At 37.7% G+C, this 25,403-nt stretch overlaps 2 protein-coding genes across 11 annotated transcripts in view; one reads left to right on the top strand and one right to left on the bottom strand.

Annotated features, from left to right (window-relative positions):
* The window catches only part of USP33 (ubiquitin specific peptidase 33), a 42,266-nt gene extending 26,437 nt beyond the window's left edge, over positions 1 to 15,829 (bottom strand). For 2 of the 9 annotated variants that reach the window (XR_008734745.1, XR_008734746.1), the window contains exons 1-7: positions 15,588 to 15,814; positions 10,511 to 10,574; positions 9,841 to 9,978; positions 8,733 to 8,786; positions 6,631 to 6,693; positions 3,961 to 4,113; positions 1,638 to 1,737 (exon numbers count right to left, since the gene is read on the bottom strand). Coding sequence is in view for 6 of the 9 variants with exons in the window: in XM_055724734.1 (XP_055580709.1) it covers positions 1,638 to 1,737; positions 3,961 to 4,113; positions 6,631 to 6,693; positions 8,733 to 8,786; positions 9,841 to 9,921 (451 nt within the window). In the remaining 3 variants the exon portion in view is untranslated. Of the gene's footprint in view, positions 1 to 1,637; positions 1,738 to 3,960; positions 4,114 to 6,630; positions 6,694 to 8,732; positions 8,787 to 9,840; positions 9,979 to 10,510; positions 10,593 to 15,587 lie in introns of all 9 variants that reach the window. The other 7 variants (XM_055724736.1, XM_055724731.1, XR_008734747.1 and 4 more) reach the window with 6 other exon arrangements.
* Positions 15,830 to 16,023: 194 nt separating this feature from the next.
* Positions 16,024 to 25,403, top strand: part of MIGA1 (mitoguardin 1) — a 40,701-nt gene continuing 31,321 nt past the window's right edge. Inside the window, exons 1-7 of one of the 2 annotated variants that reach the window (XM_055724742.1) lie at positions 16,024 to 16,201; positions 17,073 to 17,243; positions 19,998 to 20,175; positions 20,698 to 20,834; positions 21,097 to 21,223; positions 21,719 to 21,855; positions 22,622 to 22,745. In XM_055724742.1, the coding sequence (XP_055580717.1) occupies positions 17,145 to 17,243; positions 19,998 to 20,175; positions 20,698 to 20,834; positions 21,097 to 21,223; positions 21,719 to 21,855; positions 22,622 to 22,745 (802 nt within the window). In that variant the 5' untranslated portion in view covers positions 16,024 to 16,201; positions 17,073 to 17,144. The remainder of the gene's footprint in view (positions 16,202 to 17,072; positions 17,244 to 19,997; positions 20,176 to 20,697; positions 20,835 to 21,096; positions 21,224 to 21,718; positions 21,856 to 22,621; positions 22,746 to 25,403) is intronic. The other variant, XM_005437344.4, reaches the window with a different exon arrangement.

Below are 25,403 nucleotides of genomic sequence, written 5' to 3'. Positions count from 1 at the left end.
GAGAAAACAACTAACAATTTATAAGCAAAGAATCAGTAAGACTGGAAAAATTAAATTATTCAGCAATCAGCATCATGGGCTCTATGCAATCCTTGAAATATAGGAACTACCCTGATCGTCTTAGTCTGTGGCAGAAAAATAAAACTTATGAAGAAAATGCTTTTACATCTAAAAAACTGTATGAATTGCTTCAGTTGAATTTTCTAATACACAGAAATCCATCTTTAAGTTTTACAAGGTTCTTTATCTGTCTGAATGGAAATATAGTCCAGCTTCTCGCATCTGAACCTGCATTCTGCCCTTCCAATTTCTGTTACAAAAAAAGAACAATCCTTCTTACGGAAATTGGAAGGTAAGAAAAGTCATAGGATTTTTATATTTTTTTTTTTAGCAGCAGAATACATAACAGAAAGATACTCCTACTGCAGTTTTCTGGCCTGCAGTGTTGCAAGTAAAGTTTTTGAATAAACTTCTTTTCTTGCAAAGATATTTCAAAAGAAATTTTAACAAAGTTAAAATGGAGCTAAAGTAGCTTTTTCCTTTAAATTTGAGAAATGTATTAACACAGTCATATCACTGGGAACTTTATTGCAATTCTACTTGTATATTACTTCTATACAAATTCCACTCCCAAAAATATTAATACGACAAGATACACATCTACACGTATTGGTAGGAGAAACTAACTCTGAATAAAACACACAGTTTAATGATTTAAGGGCAGATGGCAAATTAGTGGGGTGGTGACATATCCAGAAAGACTGTGCCAGACAACAGAAGGGGGAAAGCAGTTATTTTGGCCAATGCCAGCAGACTTAAGAGAAAGAAAGCTGGTAGTAGATGAGTAAAGGAGAAATGAGATCCATAAATTAGAATAACTCTTTTATCTTCACTGATGGAAAACAAACTGCCTTGACATATGCATCAGTATCTCAAAAACGATAGCTCAACAATCTGCTGGTCAGATTTTCAGAGAAAATGGTAGTTAGAAATATTTTCTTTACTAACACACACACATAACCTTTTTAAAATTATCAATACCAATTTGAGATTTGTAAGGAATAATAATTATGTTCTCATGGAATGAGAGATTAAGGCTTCACTGTTTGGGGTTTCATCTACTCTCATCTTTACAATAGTTTAATATTAGTAACCTTGGGGGGTTACTAAAGGTGGGTAACCTTTTATACCAGAAAGTTGGCAGTGCATGAAATCCATTACTGAGAAGGCGACCACAAAAACCCAAAAACCCACACTAGGATACTACAGGCTCAGAAAAGGGTTACCCAAAATGCAGGAAAGCATTCAAATCAGAAACCTTATAGGACAGGAGAAAACATTAGAACAGATTTATAAAAAATTACTTTTACCAGAGTGTCTAGAACACCTGCCACATGTAACAGGAACATGCTTTCTTATTTTTGTTGCTGCTTGCATGGGTGCACATTTATCACTGCAGCCTCTCCTCTGAGGGGAAATAAAGATTGCTGCAATAAAACTGAAACTAAAGATTGTATTGGGAGCAGAATAGGAAACGGTTCCACTTAGAAGAGAACTAGCATATAGCTGGAGAACAGATGTAGAGACATACACATGTAATAAATGGGCAATAAAGCACTGGATTTTGCTTTTATTACCTCTAGTCTTTAACTCATCTTCTTCCACTTCTATATCTAAGTCATCAAATACAGCTGCTAGCGGAATCTTCAGCGTGGGATTACTAGGTATTTTAAAATCCTTATAAGGAAAAAAAGAAAAAAGTATATTTACTTGTATTTATTGATTTTCCCCTTAAGTTTACATATAATCTCACCAACAAATCCACAAACTAAGAATTATTTGAATGCATTTTGAAATCTCACTGCACAAAGTGAGACTAGGATTCCACAGCTACCCCCAAGGCTTACTAAGAAAAGCCCCATGTTTTTGTTTTCAGATTAGCAGTGACAACATCCGGTGATTTTATGACAACAGCTGAAGAATCAAAACAAAGCAAGTTATAGTATTTCCTTCCCTTGGATAACAAACAGTAAGCCAGCACTGAAAAGCTAACACAGTAGTCATCACATAAAAGTTAGTGTACGCATTTTTGATATGCCACCAGATGGCTCACTACATTTGACGAACACAAACTGCTGGAAGCAAAACGTAGAAAGAGAGTAACAAAGTATTAGGCAGGCAGACATTTACCACATTACAAGATCTTTTTGTGCACATAAATAAAAATTCTAAACAAAATGTTCACAGACTTTCTAAGTTCTACTGATTTTTCTGTATATTATACCCATTTACTTGGAAGATTAAAACAGTTTAAGTTCAGAAGTCTGATCCCAGCTGTACATCAAGCCATCAGAATTTCTGAACAACAAAGAAAAAAATACTCCCATGGTACTATTCCAATTGAGTTGTTGGCATTTTATGAGAAAACTATCAGATTTTCTTCATATTAAATACTACGCCTTGAAGTGAAAATATTAAAGGATATTTCCTCTCCACATACTTTGAAAAACTACCCATCTTTCTGTGCAACACAGTATCTCTTCCACTCTATGACTCAAGCAAAACCATTTTAGAATTACTGTACTTGAATTTATATCAGTTTTAACTGAGTTACTGTAATTTTTATACAAGTACATAAAATAGGCAAGATAGAAGCAACACCTTTTTTCATATACATGCATTATGCCAAACAATTATACTTAAGAAATTGCAGCATAACTTTCTCCAAGACAACACTTATCTATAAAAGATATTAGAGAAGAGTACTGATGCCAGTAACAAGGAGAAGATAATGAAACAACAAACCAAACCTAAACAAACCTTGTTAAAACTGCAGAAGCAAATAGTGTATTTAAAAATTCTGTTTAACCTCTGTTCTCATTTTTTTTCCTCTAAGCTGTCTCCAACACTAGTTAATGCTTTATTCATCATCTTACTCTTCAGTTACTATGTTAATTGTTAATAAATGTGAAGTTAGGCACAGCTAAGCACATTTTATAAAGTCTTGTCTTTGACAACATAATCATGTAGAACACTACAATCTTAAGCCTGTGACTTACTCAACTAATATAAACTTCCCAGATACTGGCCATATTTTTCTCCTGGGCATATTTATACTCCTTGGCAATCTTAACAGCCATTGCGTACTAATAGCATTCTCCTGATTTCTAGTTTGATACATATTTTTCCACATGAATCTAACACAATGTATTTGTGAATCTAAAACAAAATCACACACATATACAGAACATACCCAGGTTACTACTGCTTTCTTAGTAAATTCTTGCATAGTAGCTAAATTTGTAACTACTCAGGAGTGTTTGTGTGTATACCACTCCACTGGGAAAATTTTCCCACCCACATATACATACACAGAAATCAAGACCTTTTTGGTCATTTATCAACACTGAAAACTAGATATGTTTAAACCTCAGAAACTGTTACAGGAATCCATTTAAGCGTCTTATATTACTAGCTGAATGAGGTTAATGATTAGCATATATTTCTCTAAAAGTACTGCGGTTGTATGAATGAATTTGTATCTCGGGTAAGTATCCAAAAACACATACTAAAGGCATTCTGCCACTTCCTGAAAGTTCGTCAGCAATTACTGCAATGAGTTCTGTAAACAACATTTTCAAAAACTGACAGAATGGGGAAGTACAGATGAACTATTCCAATCCTGTAACCTTAAATTTTACCGTGCTTTTTCTGTACCTTACATTTTATTGCAGATTACAAACAATTAGACAATAAGATTAAAAAAGCATTCTTAGGAAGCATGCAGTACACAGAAACAGAACACAGAAGCTAGACACCATCTTTTAAAAGAAATTTTATAAAAATAGAGAAAATAGTTCAGCCACAAGAAAGGAGGAAAAGGCCGTCTCTCACTTGAGAGAAGACACAGTGTTTACCACAAGGCTGCAGCTGCCTTTGTTTCATTGGGTTAAAAAATACCTGCACACTATTTTCTTGTGCTTGGTGAGACAGTCTTGCATTTGGTAACGGAGAATGAGATCCTAATTTTCTATCCAGGAATACTTCCTTACTACAGGCATAACACCAAACACGGAGCGTAGTCAGGTTGACAGTTAGGCAGTGTTTCGTCTCCTAAAACAGAACAAAAGCCAAAACTGTGATTCAGAAATTTGGAATAATTAAATATTGCTACATGATGCAAGCTCCAAGATCTTTCAACAATGAAACAAATATGGTAGAATATTAAAAAAATACCAATTAAATTACTGAAATTAAGCACGAACTATCCAACACTCAGTTTTAGTACAAGTCACTCAAAATAGCAACAAGGTACAATCAGAATCTAAGCTGTTGTCATATCTGATATATGACAATTACTCTGTGTAATTACAAAAATAAGAAGAAAGCCTATTGCCAGAAGCATTACAATGTACAACAAACCAATTTTCCAGGAATGTCTGCTACTGCTCATAATGGCAGCTGACTGCTCTACATTAAAGGCAGCATTTATTTCTGTTGGTTTGCTGTAGGAAATTCAAGCTATTTAACAATCAGAAGAGTAAGGTAAGACTTTTAGTTCAGTTACAGCAAGAGGTGCTCATAGGAAAATAAATATTCTAGACTATTAGTTCTCTTGCTGACAACTTTATCCTGCGAAGCAATATAAAAATTTGACAGATCAAGAATATTTTACAGTTCTAATCTTTCTTTCTTTAACCTCTTTGCTTACTATAAGATTGTGCATACAGTTGCTTTCATCTTCCATGTATTTCCACCAATCCTTCCTGTATTTCTTCCTTATATGTCAGCACCATCCAGGTTTATAAGCAATGAGGGATTTGCTAGAAATTAGGAAAATACTACAATTTCTGCAGGATGCCCAAGTTCCTCCTCCTCTCATTTAATAAGGCCTGGTACAAGAACAAGGCTTTTAATATAAAGTGTGGGCTACAATTTCATTAAGTAGCCCTCCCCCTGCTAAAAAAACATCAGAAACATCAGATTATGTCAATATCTTGGACAATTTTAATCATGAGAATATGCTTGATTCTGCAGCTTCAGCTGCATAAATAATTACAAGTCTCTAGAGCAACAGCTTACTAGTTTTCTTGAAGTGGGGACAATGAACATGATTTGTGGCACCGTCAGCCTTGAGGCAGTGTCCACTACAGGAGAGTGGACTGGAGTAAGCACAAATAAACTGATTCACGTCAGCCTTGTTTCTCCCATTTTACTGACTGTAATGAGGTTTTTACTGGGATAAAAAAAAAAAAAATCCAGAAGAGGACTTACTATCCAGAAGTTAAAATTAAGTAACAAGAAAATTAAGACAAAGATGTCACCGACAGCAACCAAACTACCCATTGTCTTTCTCTTACCTGGCAAGTACATATCATTGCTAAAACAGCACGTAAAGCAAGAATAAACCACCATAGAAAGCCAAGAGGTACAAAATTGTAGGTAAGAAATTCAGAGGCCATCTGTTCCCCAAATGCACTACAATCAGCTTATTAATCTATTGTAAAGGCTGTAGAACTGTGATTCAGCTTAAATAGCTGTCAAAAAATACCACATTTATAAAGATTTATATTAATACATTATTGATTTGTTTAAATATGCACTCCTTTCAAGGCCCTGCTTCAAAAAAGAATAAAAAATGAGGAGTCGTGGTAAAATGCAGTCAAAGCTTACTTCTTGTAAAACCCTGGTAAATACTATTTGTTTGTTTCAATATTTACCAGGGGTGGGTTTTTTAGTATTTTCAGAGACCAAAAAGTGCTCAGGGAGGAATCTTAGATGTATTTTCTGACAGACAAACAGTAAATTGGTGGCAAGAATTTCATTTAATTTTGTAAAGTCAGCAATTCTGAAATGACATGTTCATAAAACTGCCATCCCATCTGTCCCCAGTATATTTGCTAAGAGAGAATATATCTTATTTGTTTTGTTTTGGCAAGTGTTCCACTGGCACACGTGTATGCACAGAACATACAATGAATTTAAGACTGGAACAGATGCACTCAAGCTGTCCAATCTTGCCAGAACTTGGCATGCTGGGAACACAATGCACATACTCCACTGCTCCTACCAAGCCGGACCCAAAATCAGGACACTGCATGAAAGGATACGCTCAGCTCAGTCACTTCTTTATCTGTAGCTACTGGAACAGGGAGCATAATGCAGAAATAAAGCACCTTTTCCCAGTAATTTATACTTCCTATTTTACAGCTGTTCAGCTCCCATCTTCATTAATCCAACTTCCCTCCTCTCACCCACCAGGCAGCCACAGTCTTCAAAAGTTAGACTGAAGCAGTGAAGTACTACATACCAGCTGAAGTACTCAAGAAGCCTTTTGTCCATGCATCTTCAAAATCATCAGTAATTGTTCCTTTTTTAATTTTCACCATGTTCTTTTAAGGAGTGCAATAATGCCAGAATTACATAAACAATTATGCAGCTGCACAAAGACTGTAAACTCATATACCCCTAAATTAGTAAGACCTGCTTCTATAGATGAAAAACAATCATAGCTAATCAAATTTCCAATTATGCTAACACAAGTTATTGACTTCACTAAAATTAGTCTAAAAAGTTCTCCAACTCTACTCCACTGCTTCAAGTAACTGTATGACTAGCAAATACACATACCTGGGAATGGGTGGTACTGTGATCAACATGGGATTCACCACAGCCAACATACGTACACCTGTTCTGTTGAGCAAGATATGAAGAAGTATACAGAATTAAAAAATGGTGTCAAACAGGTTTACAGAATAGGAACATACTGCCAGTCCCTTTAAAATTCACTCAGATTTCAAACTTGCAGAGTCCTACACAAACAAGAGACATGCACAGTTAAGTATTAAAATAAGTATCACCTAAAGCAAATAAGAATGCTGCAAGATTTAACTCAACTCTTTTCACTGGTGGGCGGTGTAAGATATTTAGTTGTTTGGAATATAATTGTTTGGCCATTTTGATGTATTTATTCAGGTTAAGGTCAACATTTATTTTTTACAATTCCTGATTTAGTAGATCGTTACAGAAAATATGAAGTTAGCCCAGTGTCTGAAAGACTGAATTGCAACAGCCTTGGAACATGACACATTTATACAAAACTGCCCCTATGCGCCTATCTGCAGTGCCTACTTATCAGTGTTACTTCACAATTCATTGTTTTTTCACTTTTACATAAGAGTTTCCAGCACTACATGGTTAAGTACTTACTACATTCCAGTTATAACTTGCAAAATAACTGTTGATTTTAATTGTGCCAATTGCAAAACACATTTGGCTGAGTTGAGTGTGGAATCTTGCAGCTGCCAATCTTCAAGCAACTTTCATTAATTCCTCATTTGCATGAGTCAAGACAACCACATAAGAGGGTACAGCATATTATCTGTATAACGCTCCAAGCATGTTAATTTATACAATCAAATAGCAGCTGAACACAGTCAATTTTCTATATTAAATTATCACAGATACTTGTTAAATTACAGATAGTTAACATGCTGGTATCTCACCACGTTTTTCTACTGAAAAAGGTGAAGGCAAGATGCCAATTCATCCAAGAGGAGATACATCACAGCATGACAGTAAGTGTCCTACTGCAATTACAAAACTCTCCTACGGAAATGTTGGTATGAAATTGAGTTTTTCAGTAACAGTTTAAGAGCACTGAGTGAGAAATAAAAAACATGTTTTAAGCTGTGACAGCATTTCCCCACCTGCCAGGCTGATGCATCCCTGAACACCTCTTCCTACTCCCAAGAGGGTTTTTATATGTAATTAAACTTCCAGACATCTAACAAGAAGTCATTAAACACTGTTTATTTCTCTCTTCTTTTCTATCTCTTATTGATAGAAGGAGCAAAATAATCTGATCTCTTAACTGTTACCATAAACCACTTGAAAGGAAACTACTGAAGCAGGTTTTTTTAAAATACTCATACATACACCTAAAGTTTGGCATCTCAGCCTAGACTATATTCCTGACAAGACTTAGACAAAAGTTGCCAAAAAATGAAAACAAGCCTATATAGTAAAATTTCAATCTCTGGAAACAGCTGAATGTCTGAAGAACTCCCAAGACATTTTAAAAACTAAATTAGCTACATACTTTCCTGTTGGTATCATAGACCAATGAGAAGCAACACTTTGAGCTTTTTTTTTTTTTAACACACTGAAAATCATTGATTTTGTAGACAGCAAGCATATTTAAGAAATAACTATATCCAGGGTAGAGACCATGCAAAATTCTTACAAAGTCTGAAGAACGTTTATACAAACTTCTACAAGTTTCAAAATAAGGGTTTTTTTCTTTATTTTACTTAAGAATAAAAAAAAAACCCAACAGAGTATGTATTTCTATGCTGTAAAAAGTCAGCACTCACTGCTGGATGTTATTACTACAAATGCCAAGAGGTGCTTATTAAAAGTAACTTAATTCAGGAATAATATAATATCTTAAGACCTAAAAAATATCATAACTCAAGAAGAAACCTTAATGTGCTACCTTCTTATAAAAAAAAATCATTTTAAACACACTATTCTTAAATTGCAAGAAGTATGTACCTGATCGAAGGTAAATAATTTTAAAAACAGAAAACTGCACAATAGGTTATACTTTTAAACAACAATTTAAAGAAACTAAAGAAGTTCATTATAGTTGTTTCTTAAAAAGAACACTACCAACTTTATCTACAGATTACTAGAAGACAACCCTACTACGGAACAACAGAACGACTTACCTCTAAGCATGCCCAAAGATTGGGTCCTCTGACTTTACAGTCCTGACAAGTGCCCTATTGAAGTTAAACACACAAGAAAAGCATTATTTCATTTGCTTTCACCAGCAAACCACAACTTTGAGACAAAATGAGAAAAAAATACTGTAAATATCAGTATCAGCTGAATAATTTTAAGATCAAAAAAGAAATGTGTTTATAACCAACCCAATTTTTGGTTTGCTTCACATAAGATTAGCATATTTTTCTAGTAAAACCTTGGATCTCTCTGAGTTTTCATCTTAAACCAAAAATTTTTCTTCTCAATAAAGCATAAACATTATCATATCAAATTATTATTAAAATCCTCAAAATTGGTCTTTCCTATAAATTTAACATAAAACGAATTTAAAGTGATAGAACTTGTAATAACTGCATATTCCTATTTGCAGATAGTCAACACTACCTGCAAAGGTTTACAAAAAAAAAAAAAGCAACATTACAGAAATGCTATACCCCTCAGCAGCAAATTACCTGTTAACACTTTTCAGATAGAAAGTTTAGCACAATGGACAGAAAAGGTTTGGCTTTTCATCACCTCCCAGCTGCTAAAATGGGTTACAAGATCATTCTTTGTTCCAGTTATTACTAACAGCTGGAAACCATGAGTTGGGTAGGGGCAGTTTCTCAGACTGTGGCTCCTCCACCAACAAGTGAAGTGTTATCCAAGAAAAAAATTAAGCATAGATTTCTTTGTTACAGTTTCTTCTTGAAGTCAAGTCAGTTATACTGTATCACATAAACATTCCAAATAACTAACTGCTACAGTTCAGCTTGGTGCTATGCTAACTCTTCTAACTACTATTTCCACTCAAACAGCACTTGCTTTGGAAAACCCTGCTGGGAAAGGTACTCTGATTTCAGTGTTAAGCACTGAAAGATAGTTTTTCAGTTTTATCAAGTCCTTAAGTCTTCCTGTACTTCGTGTAAACCTTACTGTTCCACTACAGAAGATTTTACCCATGTTTAACACTTATGCATCTTATAACTAATAACACACAACAACACACATAGCTGAAATAAGCGACCAGAGTTAACTACAATAGGAAGAAAGCAAACTGCTACAACTCACATGGGATTTTTGTATCAATTCCTCTTTTGTTATCTCACCAACTGATTCCAAGTGTGGGCAATTGCTGCCGGGCGATGACATTTCAGAAGCTGTATTTTCTGAGATCCTGTAGCTGGGATCTTCAAGACCAGGGAATCACTTGTCAACAGAAAAAAGAATGAGTAAAATCCAATTCCTTACAGTAAGCATCAATATCAGATATCTAATATTCAGTGTGTACATAACTTTTAAATGAATGTGGCTTTTTAAAGTACATTAGTATAAATAACTTTACAGTAAGAGAACTCAATAGCCCAAGTTAAACACAGCTGACTTCTAAAACCAAATCCTCTAACTTTTAGGGCTTAAACTAACAGAATTCTGAGTGGAGCAGAGCTGGTTTGGATCACTTATTAAACTTTCTGGCCTCTATCATGGCATTCCAACAACATAAAAATTACAGTTCTCAAGCCTACCCAGAACTGATGGTAGCTTTGACTGTACATTCTGGAAAGGGATCTTTTGCAACAGCGCTGAAGTGTGCTGAAGCTGTGAAGGTTAAAAATGCAGGAGCACATGACCTGCTTGTCAAAGGAGAAGGAAACTTTATCTTGGTTTTATTTATTTACAAAGACACATTCTAGATTCAAGAATATTATTTATCAAAAGCAAACTGAAACTTGTAACTTACATGTAGTACTGAACACTCAGCAAGTTTTTCTCTTGTTTGAGTCCTCTCTGTCCATCCACGGTCCCTGATGCAGACACAGAAACTTCTCAGAAATAGAGAATGTTAAATGCAATCACTTTGTCATTGTTATTTTGATGGTTGCAGAGAAATCTATGATGTTTTACAGAAAGAAAATTAAAAAATTAACTCAGTAATGTTCCTTTTATATGAATACTCCAACTGACTCATGCAAATAAGAACCATCCAAGAACTTTGTTCCAGTTTTGTCACTTAATTACTACTGATGCCTCAATCTATCTAAAGCTCAAGAAATCTTAAAATTTCTTTGCCCAAATATGATCTGTACAATCTAGTGTTCCTTTATCAAGATTTGCAACTAAACTTTCACCCTAACTCAGTGATGCACATTCGTTGATCTGTTTGCAGTCTTTAGCACTGTTATCAACACCTCTTTCCTCTTTGGTTTTGGCAGCTTTAGGTTTGTTCCTTCTGCTATACGACCAATCACTCCTTTGAATATTAAGTAACCTAGGGCTTTGACAGTGTGGTGGAAAACAAACCTTGCCTAGTAGGCATCTCGGAAAACCTCCCTAGTAAACTTTCAGTATGTTATCTGTGACTTGGTCTTTACTTCAATTGCGTTGCAATAAGAACTCTTTGAATCAAAAGTCATTTCAGTTCCCTTTGGTCATTAAAGGGGTTTTTAATATAAGCGTGTGTGAATGTGCATAAATAGTCTACATTATTCCTATACAAATAATGTTATTACAGTATTACATATTATTTTTATAAGAATAATATCTAATACTTCATATAATTTGTTATATGCATACATGTATGTATCTGCATTTATATATAAATAAAATATATTTAAGTAGATAAACTATTTTTAATATATAATACACAAGATATATTTATATATCTATATAACCTGTACCTATACTCAAGTATGTGTTCTACCTTTTGGTCTTTTTGAATGTCATGTTAACAGCTGTTCAATAAATATTTAAGAACTTATCTCACAAGATTGGAAATACTACAGTAAATTCATAATTTGGGAATTTTTTTTCAAGATTAGGTCTAAATTCTCTTCCTGGACCTATGGCTTACATTTAAAAATCATTACTCTCAAATATAATCTGCAGACGGAGAAGTATTCCCTCAGTTCACTGTCTGTTTGTATGCAATACTGCTTAAAGACACTTCAAATATGAAAACGGTATTGTTTCAGATCAAACCTCCTCAACTTCAGATTCTGCTTTGATCTGTAAAGTTCCTTTTCAGAACAGAAATGGAAACAAGATGATGTATTTCATTTTGCACATTTTACAAGGTCTGTTAAAACATTAAAAATGGGCAAGTGAGTTTCAAATAAAGCCCTGTAAAGCCCTGACAACCTTAAAAAAAATCCAGTGTGACTTAATGCTGATTACACACAAATACTTTAGAACTGGTAGAATAGATTAGTAAAGCTTTAGGCTTTGGTTTTTGTTTTTTTTTTGAAAGCAGCTTGCAGCTTCCTGAATGCATTATTCCAAGTAATTCAAAGCAATGAATGAAGTGCAGACTTCACCTCATGCTACCCAACTTGTATTTATTAGCTACTTTTCAGATCTGGAACTATATAAATCCAAACCTGCAGTCCTGAACAAATCCAATCCCAGAAGTTCTGCTCATGCCAGATTCTGTTTCTTGATGGAGTCTGCATCTCTCTTCTCATAATAACCATCAGAAAGACCAAAAGCATGTTGGAAGTCACGTCCACATGGATGTGGTCCCTATTCCTATCCATATGGAGAGCACCCCCAGCGGACATCTACTTAACGTTATAGATTCTCTACATGTTATTACATGGGCAAAACTGAATGGCCTTTTTTTCACCTTTTCTTAACAAAATTCTCATACACCACCTTCCATGCTTAGCAACCGTGCTAACTCACCGTACTGCCATAACCTTGGTAGCTTAGTATACCTAGCTGCGGGAAGACACTTGTAAAGTTTTAGATTAAAGCCTAAAACTGCAAAATTAATTTCAAAACCATGATTCACCCTTCATCTTTCCCAAGTCCTAGCAAGCCCAGGGTAGCCCCTCCCTCCCTCCCTCCCTCCCTGTCCTTCCTCTATTTCACCACTTCCTACTCTATCTGAAAAGACTGCTTATATTCCTCTACTGATATATCTCATTATCACATTTGTTTTTCACAAGCTTCTGCATTGCATTGACCTCATCCAAAAGTCACTTCTTTGCATTTTCAGTAATAAAAAAAAATAAGTATCTACCTTTGTGGTTTCTCTTACGATCCATTTTATACTCCTGTTCTGAAGCCTGAGCGTATCTCCACATCCCTGGTGATATGTGATAGTTTGTAGTGGGAAAATATCTAGAACTCTCATATAAACAGCTCTACTGCATCAAATGATGGGTCCATTTAGCCCAGTATCTTGTTTCCACCACTGACCGAAAGAAGACAACTCCAGAAGAATAAAATTTCAACAAGAATATATAGCTTCCCTAAATCCTTTCAAGCTCTGGGGCTTCCTGAGCCAAAAGTTTATATATTAGAAAGACAGAGAAAGCCTCTGGAAAGGATCTGTATCAGTAATTTCAGCTTTCCTCCTGCTGCAGAACTCTAAAAAATTATTGAGATGGGAATACTTAGACAGCAATCACATGTCCCATGGCAACAAAACTATTTCTGTCACCTTGCAGGGACCCTTCAGAAGTATTCCATGGTCTCACAGCAGCCTTACAAAAATCCCAAGCTGAAAACCATGGACATACATACACAGGATACAAGAAGCACATTTGTTTCACTATGAGGTTAAGAATGAACTAAAAGTGAACTGCAACATAACTCAAGCTTTCACCCTAACTGTTTACGATCACATTCATACAATAAGCTTCTCATGTATTTGGGAGAGAACTTTGCAGTCTGTTGCTAGCTCTCCCCATTGTTTCCACTGAAAGGTTTGTTTCAGCCCACCTATTTCAATGCATCATGTTACATCATTCAACTAAGTGAACTGTTTAATGTTCAAAGGGGAAAAAAAAGCACAAAAGCTTGTAACACTTATATTGAACCTATGTATTATTCAGCAGAATTCCATGGCATTAGTCTTGTGTGGTGACTACCATGGAAGACCTATTGCACACACAGAAAGATCCCATGAGACACTAAGATAATTCAACTGATCTTGCAAATGATCTTAGGCTCATGCAGGGAGCCTAATATTTCCTAAAGAAACATAACGGATTTAAAATTCTCTCAAAGTTTTTTTGAATTAAATTCAATGCTTTGATCTGTCTAGTAACAGTAGTTAACACTTCAATAGACGTTGAAATAAACAACTACATATCTTCATCCCATTGATGTCCCTAAATACATCAGCCATTCTGTCAGATAATTTTTCAGAGTTTACTAAAGGAATGCTGGTAGAAGATTTTAAGAATAAAGGAAGTATTCTGAAGACAGCAATCACCTGAAGCAGTAATCATATCTCCATTACCAGCTGTTATTATTTTGCCTGTGCAACTCTGAGTAGCAGCATATCAAACTAGCAAGGTCTAAGTTCAGGCTTCTTACTTGCACTCATAGTTATTTTACTAGTGATGCACTGAACTACTGCATTTAACATTCATTTTTACTTTATGGCAACAAAAGTGAGAATGAGACAGGGGTGCAATTTTGTATCTGAACATTACTTACAATGGGAAAGAGCTCTAGAACTTTAGTAATTACTTGTTATATGGATATTCTTCGCACTTTAGAAAAAACCCACCTTTACTCTGACCACAAGTGACCACTGAAGCCTTAGACACATGCATTAAGGTTTTTAAGATGTATGTCATCCTATCAGTTTTTTAAAGAACTGTGTTATTCTTCAAAAACTTTACTGGACTCTTTCACAATTTATTACAGAAATTACTTCAGCATAACAATGTATGTGAATAATATTGCTACCAAACTTGAGAATAGATTTCTTGGGTCAAGAAACAGGGAGGCTAACCTTAATTGCACACCCTACGTTCCTTTATATTCTGTTAATCGGTAGGTGGTTTTGATTTTCATCTCCCATCCCTCCCTATTTCTACCTTTTTTAATCTATCAATTCTATACACAAGTGTATCCCATTTTCTTGAAAAAAAATGACAACAACTAGCGCTAACTCTGGTAAAAAACTTCTGTTTATAGTAAACCCTGGTATTTTCCCCATAAATGACAAAAGCTCGTTCAGTAAGCTTATGAAAGACACCTGGTCTCTCTCTTCAGGCACAAAGAGCTATCTGCTCAAGCAAGACACAATTTTTTTAAGTCACTTCCATTAGATTTTTTTTTTTCTGTCATGATGTATTGTTTCCAAAGAGAGAGAACATAAAAAAAATGTTTGAGTTGAGGGTATAGCCTCTCACAGGTTAAACATTTTTCATTTTATATTGCTTTTCAGTGTGCAGACCATCCATTCATTCCTTCCACCACGCTAAAAACTAACTCGGAAACCCAGCAGCTGACCTTTATGTTCCTAAGAGGATTTCCCCGACTCAGGCTTTGCCTGGACGCAGGAGAAGCCTGCGGTGATTTTCCACCAGGTGCTACACCGGCCTTTTTTGCTCCATCCCCCGTACACGGCGATAAAACATATACACGCTTCAGGGAACGAACAGAGTAACTTAGAACCAAATTATTTTTAGGAATCGCGTCACATCTGCACCACCATCGCTGCGCGGCTTCAGCTGCGGCCGGTATTTGCGGGGGCCGCCCCGCGGCCGGTCCCGGCGGGCAGCAGCGCCCGCCCCGCACGGCGCCCCGCGGGCTGGGAGCGGCCGGCCCGGGCCCCGCCGCCCCGCTCGGTTGCCCTGCCCAGCCCGGCCCGGCCCAGCCCGGCCCGGAAGACAGGCCGCGCACGGCCCCCGCCCCCCGCCCAGCCCCGCGGGAGCGCGGCGCCCCGGCCCCCGGTACGGCTCCGCCGGCGGCGGCCATGCCCGTGCCAACACGCCCAGCGGGCCGAGCCGCACGGGACGGGGAGACCGGCCGCGGCCACCGCCCGCTGTCCCTCACAGGCACCGCACCCGACCCACCTTCCCCGCCGTCGGCGGAACCCCCCCCGTCACCGAAACGGCCGAGAAGATGCACCGTGCGCCGAGCCCGGAGCTAAGGCGGGCCGCGGCCAGCCCCGCGGCTTACACGGATGGCGAATGGCAGCCTCCGGGGACAGCGGCCCTGGTGGGCGGGCGGCGCTCCGCGGCCCAGGACGGAGCGGTGCAGGAGGCTGCCGCAGCGGAGCAGGCGCGCCCAGGCCGCAGCCGCAGCTCCACCGGCGCCTCCTCACGCAGACAGACGCCCACCGGCCGCAGCTGGGGCAGCACCGGTCGCGGGACGCGCCCCGCACAAAGATGGCCGCGCCGAGCCTCTCCGCGGCTCACGTGAGCGCCGCCCTGCACAAAGATGACGGCGCCAGGCTCTCTCCCTCCCTGCCCCGCCGCCCGCAGGAGAAGGCTGCCCTGCGTAAAGATGGCCGACGCGGACTCCTAACGGAGCGGGTCACTCTCACGTGACGACAGGGGCTGTCTCCTGCCGACCTCGGCCGCTTCTCGCTGGCCCGGAAGAAGCTGTGCTGCCGGTCTCCTAGCAGCGCCGGAGCGGGGAGGGAGCCGCCCGCGAGGGGCCGGCGCTGCTGCCCGGTGCTCGGCAGGTAACCCGGGGTGGCAGCCATGGGGCTGCCGGGCGGCAGGGCCCGGCCCGGGCCCAGGGAGAGGCGCGCTGCCTTTGCCTGGGGGGCTGCGGGGTGCGAGGGGCCAGCACCTCGGCTCTGTCCGTCGCCCACCCGAGGCGCCGCAGGTTTCGGGCTCTCCCGGCGGTGGTGCCGGGGCTGCCTTGCCTGGGGAGGGCTCGGCAGTGCCGGGCGGAGGTGGCCGCAGCCCGGGGCCGGGGTCGCTGCTCCTCTGAGGCCGGGCGGGCCCCGCTCCGTGTCCGGCGGCGGGGGGAGCCGGCCCGCCGGGCCCCCCCTTGGCCTTCCCCTCGCCCCGTGCCGCGCTGGCGGCCTGGATGTCACACCTCAGGGGCTTCGCCTCGTGTTTGGCACCGGGGAGTAAGGGAGCCCGTGCCTCCTCGTGGGGGGATGACGTCAGGGTGTGGTGTTTATTATGCAGGGTGTCTGCAAAAGAACTGAAGCTCTGAACGAGATAAACTTTTCCAGGCTGCTCTCAAAGCTTTTAACTCTTAGCTGGCACCTACGTTATTCCTACAGTAGTGGTCTTAGAAACAGGGCTGTCGCAGTGTGTGGCTGAGGGGGTATGGTGGGTGGGATGCCAGCTAGTAAGAGCAAACTGAGTGCTCTGTAGATCCTGGTTGTTCATATCCACGACTCTGCACAGAGCAGGTGGGAGGAATGGGGCCTAAACTGAGCCAGCAAGGTTGCTGTCTTCTCCTTAAATGCAAGTCTTGTCTCTAGTCAGCACTGTCAATTGAACAAGTCATGTACCTGTTGTGTAAGGGATTCAGGCTTGCAGAAGAATGTCCTGGACTTCGGTGGCATAATTTAGTATGTATCCTTCATTTGACAGAGTATTCCAGAGACCATCTGTGACTGCTTTCAAGGTAGTTCCATTTAATGAGGTTATGGGAGTGAAGGAGCCATGTCAGAAGAAACTGTTACTGAAGCGCGATTTTCTCTGAAGACAGTAGCTTTACGGGTGTTTCATCTTCCCCTTTCATGGTATTATTCTCTTAACCAGGTAATGTATACATTATCTAAATATTGTCACTTCCATTATGTGTTTAGAAGTTTAATTGCAGCATTGTACTTGGTTTTCTGACCTTAATAGGGATTAACTCTGTACCAAATACCTTCATTTTTAGTTTGTTTAGAACATTGAACTTAAGTAAGTGGGGTTTTTGTCTTTTTCTGCTAATAAACGCTTAGTGCATCATCATACATCGGACTGAAGAGATTGCTTTATCTGCAATGTCTGTATGTCTTAATTTTGCAACAGCGTATTGATTCTTATTAAATCAAACATTAAAATCCTCAAGTTGTCTTTTTTTTGGCAGAATGTTATTAGGTATTTAAAATCTAAACATAGCTGTCATTGAATTTTGAGTGTGGTCTGAAATACTTTCTAGATTGCTAGTACCACTCACTGAATTTATCTGAATGATAATTCATTAATGTAAATTAAAAATCCTTGTTCTACTTTTCGAGTCACTTCTGTTTGATTAAATAAGTGGCACGTGACTAAAACGAGGCAGTGATTCTTTAAAAGCAGACTTTTTAAAACCCATTCAGGTCTTTTACTGATTTTGTTTGGTTTACTTAAGGAAAGATCATCCTCAAAAAAAACCCTTAAGGCTCTGTTAATCACAGTATTTCTTTTTACAGATTTATTTTCTTTCATTGATATTAGCAACGTGGTTAACAGCCGCTTCAATCTGAGCAAAGAGTGCATTATGGTCTTAATTTTCAGTTTGACAAAAGCTGAAAGTATGGTCAAGCTGATACTCCTTGTCTGCAGGGAATCACACAATTTGTCCCTAGAGCATCTTCACTTCAAAGGCAGGGAGGAGGAGCTGTAATTGTGTTGTAGAGATTCAGAGAGGAGAGATGTCAGTTGCCAGTAACTATGTTTGTGATAAATGATAGAGTGAAACAAGTCAGAATTACTTGAGAAAATGTTAAGACGTCAGTTGTATCCCTCAGAGAATATATTTCTTGAGGTGTGAGCCATGTGCTGATGCCACAATACACAGGAGAAGAAAAAAAAGTTTCTAGTTTGCTGTACAAAATATGGTCCAATAGATTACTTTTTTTCCCGTTCTGTGTATGCTCAATCATTGACAAGGATAACTAAAAAAGAAAAAAATGTTTATCATTAGGATTGCCAATAAGTGTCTTTACAAAATATATATTAGTGAATCCTAATAAAGCTCTGCTTTTAAACCCGATGTCTTTGATATGACTGTATTTTATTCTTATTGAATTAGGTGCTTGTAAGCAAAAGCTATGTAATTTGTCACATTTGCATTTAAATGCTTTTCAGAGTTTTATTGCATATAAAAGAATGAGGTTTTCTGAGTCTTACCTACATCTGTTTATTTTCACATTTTTTCTGTATTTGGAATACTTTAAAATTTTCACTGCAAGATCACTTTTTTTTATGTTGTAGCATGTTCATATTTTTTTTTAAATACCATGTGCAACTCCATTATGTGCAGCTATTAACTTTCCTCTACTTAGAGGTTTTCATTTCACTGTTAATTTAGTTATGATCCTGTTTGTAGGCACAGACATACAAAAAAGATAATCCACTTACAGTTCTTGGAAACTTTAGTTCTAGCATTTAATTCTGTAAGCTTCAAGGTTTTAATCTCAGTTATTTGATTATTAACTCTTCTCTGTGAAACACAGTAGCCTTATGTAAGTATGTGTTTGTGCTAGGTTTCAGGGATTTCCTTTTCCTCGCAGAGTACAGTGCTAGGTTTTCAGCCTTGGTCAAGATACAGTACCACTAAGGACAGGGTTCTCAAGTCCAAGGTGTTTGACTTGCTGATTGCAAACTCAGTAGTGCAGAGAAAGCTTTGAACGCTTCTTTAAATTAAATAAAACTCTGATGGTATTAACAAATTGCACAGCAACCAGGGACTGCCAGACTGCGGTGGTACTCTGTGTGGCCAGCTCTTTCTCGTGTGAGGAAACATGTTACAGAAACACCATGTTAGCTCCAAGGACTGCAGATCTGGTTGTCTCCCAGCAGTCTTTCTCAAGCAGCATAGATTTCACAAAGATTTTGTGAATATGGACTCTAGCTTCCAGTTAAGTGGCTCTTTTCTTCTTTGTGTATCTTGTCACTTGGAATTTCATAAACTTTGTTAATGTTTTTTAATTCCAGGTGCTGGTATATGTGGTTCTTATTTGCTAATTTAAATGTCTGTAAACTTATGACTGATCTATGTCCAAAATAAAAGGTAACAATTAAAAAAGAATGGTTTATTTAGAGAAATATCTTATAATACATGTTCTTCCCAAACTGAAATACCATGTAAATGTTAGCTTTAGGATCCTCCAGTCTTTAACAGTGCAAGAAATAGTCTTGTTGTGAAGGGTGAGTTTCTCTTCAGTGGAGGATTAATTGAAGCCCTGTCTTGTCCTGGCATTAGAAGGAAATAAACAAAAAAAGAGGTTTTAAAGTAATTTACTTAGATTCCTACCATTCATGTAGTTCTGGGTGCTGCAGTATGTCTCTCTGCAGCCACCCACTCTGTCGCACCAACCCTTTGTAAACTCTGTCACCTATTGGTCCTTGCAAATTTTGAGAAGCAGTTAGTCTGTCCTTACTCAGAGTTGGTTGTTTCTCAGGCTACGTGAGAGCAGCTTCTCTTATCACCCTCAGGCAAGCTATAGCCTAGATTGAACACGCCAAAAGGAGGGTAGGAGGAAAGGTGGGAGTTAAGAAGCATATATTTCCAGTGATGTCACACACTTTTATTTTCAGATAAAGCTTTCCCCTGGGTTAAAGAAGCTTTTCACGGTAACAGCAGTGAGTGCAATATCCGTTATTTTTCTGGCCCATCACTTTAAAAGAAGACGTGGAAAGAAGAACAAGAAAGTGCCACTATGGGAACCAAGTCATTTGGTATTAGAGTGTACCAAAGCAGCTGCATCAGAAAAAGGTACATGAAGGAGCCCCTAAGGTTGTTTTTTTTTCTGTGTTTTCTTGGAGAAGAAGAAAAGGGGTTTGAGGGGATGGGTGTGCATAACTGCTCAGTAGTAAAACAATTTTCCTTTAATACTGATTAGTTTCAAATTGTTTAAGTAGAAATTGTGTAAATTAGGAATAAAATTAGTGTCTTCTAAATAAGCTGGTCTTGTTTTCAAAGGTAACATATCAATTAAGTAAAATATTAATGGTGATGTTTGCCATTCTTGTCGACATACCTCAATATTAAGGAAAGCAGATGTGATTTTTTTATAGGATGGGAAAATAATTATGCTGAAATGCATGGTTATTGTTACAGATATTGACTGTTGTAATTTGTAGTTTCCCATGTAGAACTGTAAATATAAGAGTAATTGTTGTTTGCTTTTAAACTGGATTTTAGTGAAAAAAGTAAATGCAATTCTTGATAGATCTTGCTAATGAAAGGTACAATGTTTTGAGATGGCAGCAGCTTTAAAGTCAGTGTATTTCTTAGGTTCTAGTTGTTCCAGTAGCCGGCAAAACTTGACTCTTTCTCTGAGCTCTGCTAAGGAAAAAGGATCTCAGTCTTGTATCTATGCAAATGGAGGACTTTTCAGTAAATACTCTGGTTCAGTTCAAAGCCTGGCCTCGGTAAGTAGAACTGGTTTAAGACTTCTGAATGTCTGTTAACTTGCACTGAACATATACCTAATGGTTTCACTGAGCTGAAACAATTTTCCTAAACAAGCGCAAGAAGGCTAGAGATGCTGACAAGGCCATTGTACTTACTACATAGTGAAAACAATTTGTAGACTGATAGCTTGGATGTAATGTACTTTGGCAGGAATGTAGATTTAAGGATACTCTGTATAACAGCCCTTCAAAACTTGGGTGTGTGGGTTTTTTTTTTAAGGTTCAGAGTGCCACCTCTTGTCACAGTTGTGCTTGTGCCAATTCTAATTCCTGGGATAAAGCAGATGAAGACGATATTAAGCTTGTCAATATTCCAGTGACCACACCTGAAAATTTGTATTTGATGGGTAAGTCGTCATAAGAATATTCAGCATCTACCAACAATGAATGTGAACAATTTTTTGATTTTACTGCAAAGTGACGCTTACACAGTATTATTGTGGTGTTCTTTCACAGTGCCCTGTTGGCATATGGCTCAGAACATTTCCATAAGACAGTGAAATCTTACTTGATCTAGAGTTAGTTTTTCAAAATGAGCTTTTTCTTAATTTCTATGTATGTAGTAGTAATCCATAAAATTATTTTATAAAGTAAATAGGAAAGAATACATTGAGCACTGTTGCTTTAATAATATTGTGAACTTTCTTATCTCATTACAAAGGCAGGTATCTTTTATATTTTTTAATTTTTTTTAAGACTGGGAATTGCTGTTTTAAAAACTTACATCTCTGCTATTAGTGCGCTCAAGCTTATTAGCTACATAGTTTTCTGCAACTCTGAAATGTGAATACATATGGAAGCTGCGTATTTGATGAAGTGGAGGTATTCATGTTCTCCCCTAGGTATGGAACTTTTCGAAGAAGCGCTGCGTCGATGGGAGCAGGCACTAACTTTCCGTAACAGGCAAGTTGAAGACGAAGCAAGTTGTGGCTCCATTAAGCTGGGAGCAGGAGACGCAATTGCAGAAGAAAGTGTAGAAGTGAGTATATGCAATCTGTACTCTACTGTTGCTGCCCTGACAATGCATTGCATTTTGTTACCTGAATCTTTTCAACTTCTAATTTGATTACCAAATCTGAGAATGAATTCTAATTTCCAATTTAGTGGTATTGCATTTAAAGGACACCTAACTTTTTGTTCCTTTTGATTTTTTTTTTTTTTGGTTGGTTATTTGGAGGAGGATGGGAAGAGGAAATTGGCGTTACTTATTTTTTGGCAATTGCTGTTGCATCAGTGTTTCCTTCTGTGTGATGTTATCAAGCTACCAAGCATACTGGTTCTCTGCACAAAATACCTTGGGTCATCTCTTTCTTTTACAACTATGTGAGAGGATATCTGCTTAGCAAAGATAAACATTTGAGCAAGATGATAAATTTCTGAATATTCACAAATAATGTGCTTGAACTTTATTTGTATTCCTTTGTTTTTATGAACTAAAAGCTAAAAATATTTTTAAATAAACATACACCTGTGTAGCTTTCATTATTTCTAGTGTAGTAAACATACATACAATTTTAAAGCATTTAAAAATTAGATTTCATTTTTATTACACTAAATATATGTACGTTTAGAAAAGTGTGTGTATTCTGGATGTTGAAGTAGTCATCTGACAGTGTACTTGTACAGTTTGTAGGAAATTAATGTGGCACAATTTGTTCTTTGAAAGCTTAATGTTCTTAGATTTTATAAAGGAATCTTACAAATTTAAACAAATGGAAAATCTTCTAATGTCTGTCTTCTTGCAGGATATCATTAGTGCTGAATTCATTCATAAGCTTGAATCTCTTCTTCAAAGAGCTTATCGTCTTCAGGAGGAGTTTGAAGCTACCCTTGGGGCCTCTGATCCTGGTTCTCTAGCTAATGATATTGGTGAGTACTCCTGTTCTACATTTTTATTGCTTGTAATAATGCCTCGGGGATGGGTGGGGATGGTGAAATATCCACTAAGCAGAATTATATTTATCAGTAAATAAGCAGAAAAAAGTTCATGTTCTTTACATTATTGGGTAATGCTTGATATAACCCTTATATTTTAGATAAGCATGGACTGAGAGGAAATGTTCTTCTTTGTGGCTTGTCAGTATACTTGAGAATTTTCATAATATTTCTTAAGTCTCTAAAGTTTATGTTGCTTTGGTTATTTAGATATTTATGCCGTAAGAATATAGACACTTTATACCATGGGTATATTAGAGAGTTTCAAAAGTCTTTTGAACTGTCAAACTGTGTATGCATGTACTTTTTCTTTGGTTTGTTATGATTTTTTACAAAAAAAACCAAAACAAAATCAGAAAGATTTAGTCTGAAACAGATACCCGTTACCAAAGCTCTTATCTGGGGTGATTGAAATTTATCACAGTTATGAGTGACTAAACCCAGGATGTTAAAATGGCATATATGAGTAGTTGCTGCCAGGCATGCTGATTAAGTACAGGTAGTTTGATTATTTTTATTTAAAGAATTGGTTTAAGATGTTCTTAAACTATTACACTCTTTCATAATTCAAGATCAAGCTTCTGATCTCAACTGTCAGGCTCTAAAGGCAGAACATGTTCTGGGATTCGTTTTAGTCAGTAATCTTGTTTGTTAGGCTTCAGCTTGACTGGCACGAGGTGGCAGTACTCTCATCTCTTAGCCTTCATATTCTCCTGCAACTACTAAATACAGCTCTGAGTAAGGTGGGAATTATATTTAGGTCAGAGTTGGCTTTCTGACATATCTCATACACCTGTTAATGTAATTCTTAAAGCAGAAAAGCGTTTGATGGTTCATTTTGATGTCTGAAGCCATAAGCCCTAAATAAAATTGTTGCATTGTATATAAATTATTGAATTAGGGTTTTTATAATTTCTGTCTTTAGGCAAAATTAATAAAATGGTGTTCAAAGAACTCAATGTAATGTTTATTGTGTTTAGTTATTTTTTTGCTTGGTTACCCTGGACGTATTTTAAATTGGTATTTTGTTTTTCTTAGATGTGATAACCAGATTCTTGTTTACCAAGAATGTTCTGGGAATTTAATTTCTTTCAGATGTTTTTTGTAGGAGTCATCTGTGATCTCTTGAGTAGATGTCTGTTACTTTATTATGAATTTTATTTGTGCTGGCCCAGATGAGTGAGGAAAACAAGTAGTGAAATGGTTTAGTGAGTAGTGTTTTCACTGTTCAGGATATGGAGCTTTTTCATCATTACCTTGAATTTGTGGCTTGAACAGCAAGTAATATATTAAAGAATGCTTCACTTTTGCAGAATGTTTTAGAACAAAAACAGGAGAGCATCATCTGGTACCAAGCACTGTGGTGCTTGGAAGATTTAATACAGAGGATGTTTTCGTTCAATATTTGATATAAAACCATTTCACCACTCAAAATCTCTCGGATAATTTACTTTCCTGTAGGATATGACACTGGGTGTAGTGTATGAAAGTTTGAAGTAGGATGTTGTTGAGAGCTTTTTGGTAACTTTCCTGGGAGAGACAGAAAAGTATGTTTGAGATAATTCTAGAGGGTGTCTTACAGATTCACACACACCGTCTTTTTTTTTTTTTTCCTTTGTTTTTGTATTTGGTAATCTAGTAAAATAAAATGAAAGCTGCTGTCAACAGACTTTCCTTTACTACCCCAAAATGTACGTGTAATGCTTACTTTGTTTCATTTCTGCTCAAAGCTTTGTATTACTCTTTTAGGAAGTATGCTATTATAAACATTGATCACTTTTTCCCTGTTTTTGTGTGTGCATGTGTACACACATGAGCATGTATTACAAGTGTCAAAGGAATAAGCAAGTCCAAGAAAATTATGAAATCCTGATGGCCAAAAGAAATATCGTACAGCATTCTTTAGACTGCTAAGAACAAGAATAATATCCTACTGCAAAATGCAAATGACAGTTCTGAACAAAAACAGAAGTAAAGGTACCTCTGCTCTGCAGGAATGTGTATTTGTGGCGAAAAAAGCAGCATCTGTTAAATCAGAATCAGTAGTCCTGGATGATTTATACCCAAAACTTCTTAAAGAAGCTGGATAAAGAAAGCACCCTAATCCATCATTTACTATTCACTAATCTTGGAAAGTAGAAAATGTGCCAATTTACTTCTAAATCTTAAAAAACAACCAACTAATCCCAAAACTCCGACACCCAGAGTTCTAATTTGTATTTGTTACCACAGACAACATAATAAAAGCTGTAATTAGTGCCAGTTCGTAACTATAGCATAGATGATAATTAGCTCACTGACGTGAACATTTGTTTAGACTTCTGTCCAGTATTGAGGGAAAAGTTTGCTTTCTAGGGAAGATGTTTGGTCAAACGCTGTAATTTAGCAGCTATGTAGTTGATGATAAAATAATTTGTAGAGCTGTTTAAATACTTACAATCTAACAAATTACATTTGCATCCAGGCAAGTATGGATCGTACATATAGACCAGAGGCTTTAGAAGAAAAATAAGAAAGAAACACTCTTGGAATGCATTAAGAAAATTTTGCATCATAGTCAGTGTAAGCTCTCAGCACAGTGCTGTAGGAAAA

Source organism: Falco cherrug, chromosome 12, assembly GCF_023634085.1.
Source record: "Falco cherrug isolate bFalChe1 chromosome 12, bFalChe1.pri, whole genome shotgun sequence".
Lineage (NCBI taxonomy): Eukaryota > Metazoa > Chordata > Aves > Falconiformes > Falconidae > Falco > Falco cherrug.
This window is presented reverse-complemented; position numbering and strand designations above follow the sequence as displayed.